The sequence below is a fragment of the Phycodurus eques genome, unplaced genomic scaffold (genome assembly GCF_024500275.1).
Source record: "Phycodurus eques isolate BA_2022a unplaced genomic scaffold, UOR_Pequ_1.1 contig_29, whole genome shotgun sequence".
In the NCBI taxonomy this organism is placed as follows: Eukaryota; Metazoa; Chordata; class Actinopteri; order Syngnathiformes; family Syngnathidae; genus Phycodurus; species Phycodurus eques.
This window is the reverse complement of record NW_026904026.1, coordinates 352,501-358,664: the sequence shown is the minus strand read 5'-3', so window position 1 is coordinate 358,664 and position 6,164 is coordinate 352,501. Positions and strand designations below refer to the sequence as shown.

General features: G+C 45.1%; 1 protein-coding gene across 1 annotated transcript in view; it reads left to right on the top strand.

Moving 5' to 3' along the window:
- Positions 1–5,679: 5,679 nt before the first annotated feature.
- LOC133398269 (programmed cell death 1 ligand 1-like) overlaps positions 5,680–6,164 on the top strand; it is a 27,165-nt gene continuing 26,680 nt past the window's right edge. The window contains exon 1 of the mRNA XM_061669907.1: positions 5,680–6,164. This exon is cut by the window's right edge and continues 311 nt beyond it. Within this exon, the coding sequence (XP_061525891.1) occupies positions 5,680–6,164 (485 nt within the window).

The window sequence follows — 6,164 nt, the reverse complement described above, 5'->3', positions numbered from 1 at the left end:
AAAGAAGAATTTCTTAAAATGACACCAGAAGAAAGAAAGGCCCATCTTGAGGCTCGCAAAGCTGCCGCCTCAGGGGGCCCAAAAAGTGATGGAAACCGAGGCGCGGGTCACCCTGGAAGGAGTCTTGCGGACAGGGGACGAGCTCTACGCAAAGATGGAAGGAGTACCCTATTTGGTGGACACCGGGGCCGAGGTGTCAATGACCCGTAAAACCTTGAGAAAAATTGGACACCTAAGAGTGAAAGTAGCTGATGATTCTATTACAAAAATGCCAGTCGGAATTTGGAAAGGAATTGTGCGGATTATGGGACCATACAACCTATTAACACTACGAGATTTAGAAGGGCTGAATAAGCCTAGGAAAAAACGCCAAACTGCAATAAAATTATGGAAGAAGCTGAAATTGGCAACAGTGAGGGTTGGACCCACCAAGATAACCCCAGAATATGAGTGGTATAAACCAGTAGATATACCGGCAGTAAAGACCCAACAAATTCAAGAATGTAATTTGTCGCCAGAAGGAAAAAATAAGTTAAATGAAATAATGGAGGAAGCCTCCGTAGCCCACTTTAAAAATGACTGTGGAGACCTAGGACCGAAGTACCTCCACACCATAAGTGGAGGAGTGCACCCGGCGGTGAGACAATACCCTCTTAACCCGGGAGCAGTGGCTGAAATGGCAATGATAGTGAAATAATTATTGGCGCTTGAAATAATTCGTGAAGAACCAAATCCAATAACAAACAGCCCCATTCAGGCTGTCCAAAAGCCTGAATCGGTAGGGGGGGGGATGGAGGCCAGTTATCAACTTTAAAGCTCTGAACCGCCGAACGGTGGCTAATCGAGCCAGCCTCATAAACCCCCAAGCGTCCTTAAAAACGCTGAGAGTAAAAAAGTATAAAACATGCATCGACCTGGCTAATGGCTTTTTCTCCTTAAGAATTGCCAAAGCATCGCAAGGAAAAACGGCATTCACACATAAAGGGAAATCGTACGTCTGGCAGAGACTACCTCAGGGATACAAAAATTCCCCAAATGTGTTTCAATCAGCGGTAATGGACGTTTTGGAAGGACTGCCAGTCACGATTTATATAGACGATATATTCATCGCGAATGATACAGAAGAAGAGCATTTGAACCTCTTACAGTCTGTAGTTCGAAGAGTGACAGCAGCAGGACTGAAACTCAATCTGAAAAAATGCCAATTTGCTAGTTTCCAAGTAGATTACTTGGGGTTCCAAGTGTCAGAAGACTTGGGACTTTCAGACGCTTATCGGCAGAAGATTGAACAAATCCTACCCCCAACGTCCGAAAGAGAATTACAGAGGCTACTCGGACTATGTAACTATGTTCGGGATCATGTCCCCTATTATCAAAAACATGCAAAGCCCCTTTATGCCCGTTTGCGGAAAAATCCTGAAGGAGGAAAGTCTAAAAACTGGGACTGGTCAGCTAAAGACCAAGAGAACTTAGAAGAATTAAAGAAAGCAGTGAGAAACGCTGTACAACTAGAACCAAGGAGTTTGGAAACAAGATTGAATGCAAAAGTGGAGTGCGACGAGGACTCGGCTATGGTGAGCGTCAGTAACGAAGGAGCTGGCTTGGTGACTTTATGGACTTACACCCTGAGCAGTGTGGAAAAGAAGTTTCCCCGGGAAGAAAGGGAGCTGGCAGTCCTAGCCAGGTACTGGGGGACGTTGAAGGACTTAGCCCAGGGACAAGGAATAAAGGTCATCACACTGAGCCAAGTCCATCGCTTTTTATGGAAAGACACCATCGAAAGCACGAAAGCAACCAATGTGAGATGGGGGAGATGGGAGGATATTCTACTGGACCCCAATTTGGAAATAGGACCAATAACCCCCTCGTCAAAGAAACGAGTGAAACCAGAGGTAAAAGTTGAAAAACCATACGAATGGATTCTCTATACTGATGGGTCGAAAAAAGGTGAAGACCAGTCTGCCCACTGGGGCTTCATTCTTAGACATGAGGGAGAAGAAAAGTGCCGTCGCAAAGGCATAACCCCTGGCAGTGCCCAAGCCAGGGAGGTTACTGCAGTATTGGAAGGACTGTTAGAAGCCATAAGGCTGCACGTGCGACGAGTAAAGATAGTAACAGACAGTCACTATTGTGCACAAGCTCTGAAAGAAGACCTGTCCATTTGGGAAGAAAATGGATATGAAGGAGCGAAGGGCAAATCAGTAGCCCATACAGAATTATGGAAGAAAAATAGCCGAGTTGAGGTTAAATATGAACATAGATATTGTCCACCAGAGAGCCCACGTTAAAGACGGGGCCCATTGGAGAGGAAATGATGAAGTTGATAGATACGTCCAAGAGAGGAGATTATTTGTTGTAGGAGCAGACGGATGGGACAAGACCCCTGGAGGAAAAGTGGTCCCAGACGAGTTTGTGCGTGAGATTACTACGGCCGTACATGAAGCGCTAGGCCATGGAGGTACCTTACCCACAAAGAAAGAACTGGAAAGACTGGAACTTTGGATCTCAGATAAGAAAGTCTGAGCCGTGTTGCGAGACTGCGAGCAGTGTAATAGATACAACGCAGGACGCCGAGGACAGCGAGCTGAAGCATTGACTATCAGAAGCACTTTGCCATGGGCATCAGTCTGCATGGACGTGGCAGGCCCCATGGGAGTGAATGGCGCGAAAGGTGAGAAGTACCTAATCGTGCTAGTGGATTCGATGTCAGGACATTTTGGATTAAAAGCAGTGCGGAAAGCTAATGCTAGAAGTGTGATAAAGACACTAGAGGAAGGATGCATGTGGCTCGGAATACCAAAAGAGCTAAGAACTGATAATGGAACCCATTTCAAAAACGCTGCGGTGGACAGGTGGTGTCAAAAATGGGGAATAACTAGAATTTATTCACCGCCTTACACCCCCCAAGCTAATGGTGTAGCCGAAAGAACCATTGGTTTAGCTAAAAATTGGCTAGGAAAAAATGCTAATGGAAAAGAATGGAGTGAAAAATTAGTGGAATTAGTCAAGGACTTGAATGGGAGGAGCAGGACTGGAAGGCCGTCCCCCTCAGAGGAATTGAATCAACGCCCCTTTGTCGCCCTTGACATTGGCAGAGTAAAGAGAGAAGTGCCCATTACAAGAGGGACAGCGAGTATGGGTCAAGTCACATTGTGCATCTGACGAGCAAGCAGTAAAGACCAAATATGAAAATCCTGACATCGTAGAAGAAGTGTTGGACAGAAACACAGTGCGCCTCAAAGAGAGAGGGATCCAAGGGGTAGAGCAGCTTAAACAAATACCAGTCGATTCAGCTAGAAGCCGAACTAGAAGAAAAATATGAGTACTGAAGTGGAAGAAGAAGTTCCGCCTTTTGTCAAGTTGGCCATGATAAAAGGTGTTGTGGTCACACGGAGGACTACGAGTGGAATAATGGCTGGAAGAGCATTTAAACTTTTGGAGAATGCTAAAAGAGGATATCTATACGAAGGAATAGAGAGTTTGTGTTGGCGCCAGGTGAATCAAGACTGTGTGTCCTGCGGAAGAACCGAATCACAGGCGAACAGAAGACATGAGATAAACCGGAATTGGACCGCAGGATCCCGGACGTTGGAGGAATTGGGACCAGCAAAGGTACTTGACGCTTACATTTGCGAAAGATGTAGAGTGAGAGATTTGGCGAGGTTAAAATTCTATGCTCAATGGGATTGGAACCCACAAGAAAGTGAAGGACAGAAAAACTGTGAATGTTGGTGGAATGGAGCAATACTACTACATTGTGACCACTGCTGGAGAAGGATCCAGACATGGAGCATTGGTATTAGCTGGTAAAGCCGAGGGATGGCAAGTAACCAAAGCGGAGACACCAATAAGCTGGTTACCTCCCATTTTGATATCCCCTACAAAAAAAGGGGATATATAACAGAAAACTAGATATGGGACTATCGAATCTACTTAAAATGAATTGGACAGAGTGGGCAGAAGACGAACGCCCCGCAAAGATAGTAGAACATTCAGTACCAGTAGCAACTAAGATACAATTGGATCCTCTGTACACCTCAAGGATTGGAACATCCTGGGAAGTGATAATAGGTAATATTTTAGCCAATGAACATATCCCAATAACCCCCTTGCCCAACGTTTCGCACGAGCGAGAAGTGGGAGAAAACGGCTTGTATACCCATCTAACGTTGTTGGACGAAGCCCCCAAGAGGTTGGAGTATAAAGAGAAGGTTGCCACACTCCAGATGAGTCCAGCGACACCTCACCTGGTGATTCCAGCCCAAACAGCAGTGAAATATTGGGTTGAAGTCAGAGTCAGAGTAGCCATGGTACCCTATGAAGGAATATACTACCTAGGTATGGAGTTGTCAGTGAGAACAACCGTCAGAAGAAGGGAAAGAGATTTAAGTGGAAGCCCTATGAGGGTCTTAAGTGAATTAAGTGGAAGGACAGAATTGTTAACGCTAGCAGAAGCGGCAACAGCGGAATTAGAAAATTGGCAAGAGACAATCGAAACTGCCTCAAACGATTCAGAGGACAAAGACGAATAGATTTATAGTCTAAAAGAACACCTTGAAATAAGGAAGACAAGGTGCCCCCACCCTGGTTGTAATGGGGACGGGCATATGCTGCCAAATAGGACCAAACATCAGTCGCTGAGAGGATGCCCAAAATATAATGAAATATGGCCCAAGAAATATGGAAGTCCAAGATGGAGGAAAATAGGACAAGTAATGAAAGCGAAAAAAAGCGCTTCAAAAGAAGATGAGGATTGGACGCCAGGAAAGACCAAAAAGAATAAACGACGGCAACCTACCGCGAGGAAATCCTCCCCAGAAAAGGAGGCACAGGAAACAGAGGAAGGCCGCCGAACACAAACGATTGAGGTTGGTGACGAAATATTTAAGATACGGCTCTCTTATCTGTGGAAAAGACCAAGCGAAGAGTTATCTTCCTCGTCGAAGGAAGATTAAAAACCTAAAGAAGGAGAATTAAGTGCGCGACTCAGAAAATCCCGTAATTCAATTGGAAAGGCAAAAGGTTTCTATATAAGACATAATTGGAAAAATGTTGTTGACAATTGCAAGAATTATACGATAAAGAAGATATAATTAGATTGAAGACAATTGAATTATAAGAGACACCCTTTAAAGGGGTGGGGCCTATGTAAGAGTAAATATATAAATGGGATCGAAGCAAGTTAACTGGTGCCGAATCCCGAATGCGGCGCAGTCTCACACAGCATAACGAAGAAAGAAAGGAATGGATCAGCTGAATGACCTGGAAGCTCGTACTGCTAGATTGGAGGAACGAGGGATGTGCATAGCAACTGCACTAAAGCTCACATTAACAGCACTACAAGTGATACAAAATGAACAGGAGGAGATCACACCTCTAGTGACACAGCATCATGCTGCATTTGTAGAACAGAAAGCCCTTTTCGATAAATTAGAAGAATTCATACCAAAGACTACCGGGAGGCTGCTCGCTTTATCAGCCGATGTGTCTTACTTATCCCGTAAACTGGATGAGATAGAAGAGGGACAACTGGATTGCTAAAAAGAATATTTGCCCGATGGACTCCAAGGACCGGACAGATATTCAAGCAATAAGAAAAAGAGCCAGATACCCCAACCAAGGAAGCAGAGAAAGGTAAAATAATTATTTTGCTGAAGAAAATAACAAAACAAAATCTAAATGAAGTGGACTAAGCAGCCATGTCTCCAGGTCTTGCTAACCACTACCGCGGAGCGAACCTCATATAAAGCCGAATTGGAAGGAGACGTGGTGATGGGCTGCCGGTTCTTCCCTTTGTCTCAGCATCCATACGAGGATTTGACAGTATCTTGGCACTGGATCTCGCCGGCTCGATCTCGGGAAGTGTACCGTATGGATCGCGGGCAGGAACAAGCCTCCTTCCGACATCCAGACTTCCAGGGTCGCGCCAGACTGCTCACCGAACAGATTAAAGATGGCTGGGCGAAGTTGCAAGTAACCAGGCTTCGCATCAATGACACGGGAACCTACCAATGTATAATAGGGACAACAAACGGAGCTCACTATAAGGATATTAAGTTATCTGTGACTGCACCTTTCAAAACGGTCACCAAAAACATTTTCAAAACAGCAAAAGAAGGCGAGCTCGTGCTAACCTGTCAGTCTGAGGGCTATCCAAAATCTAC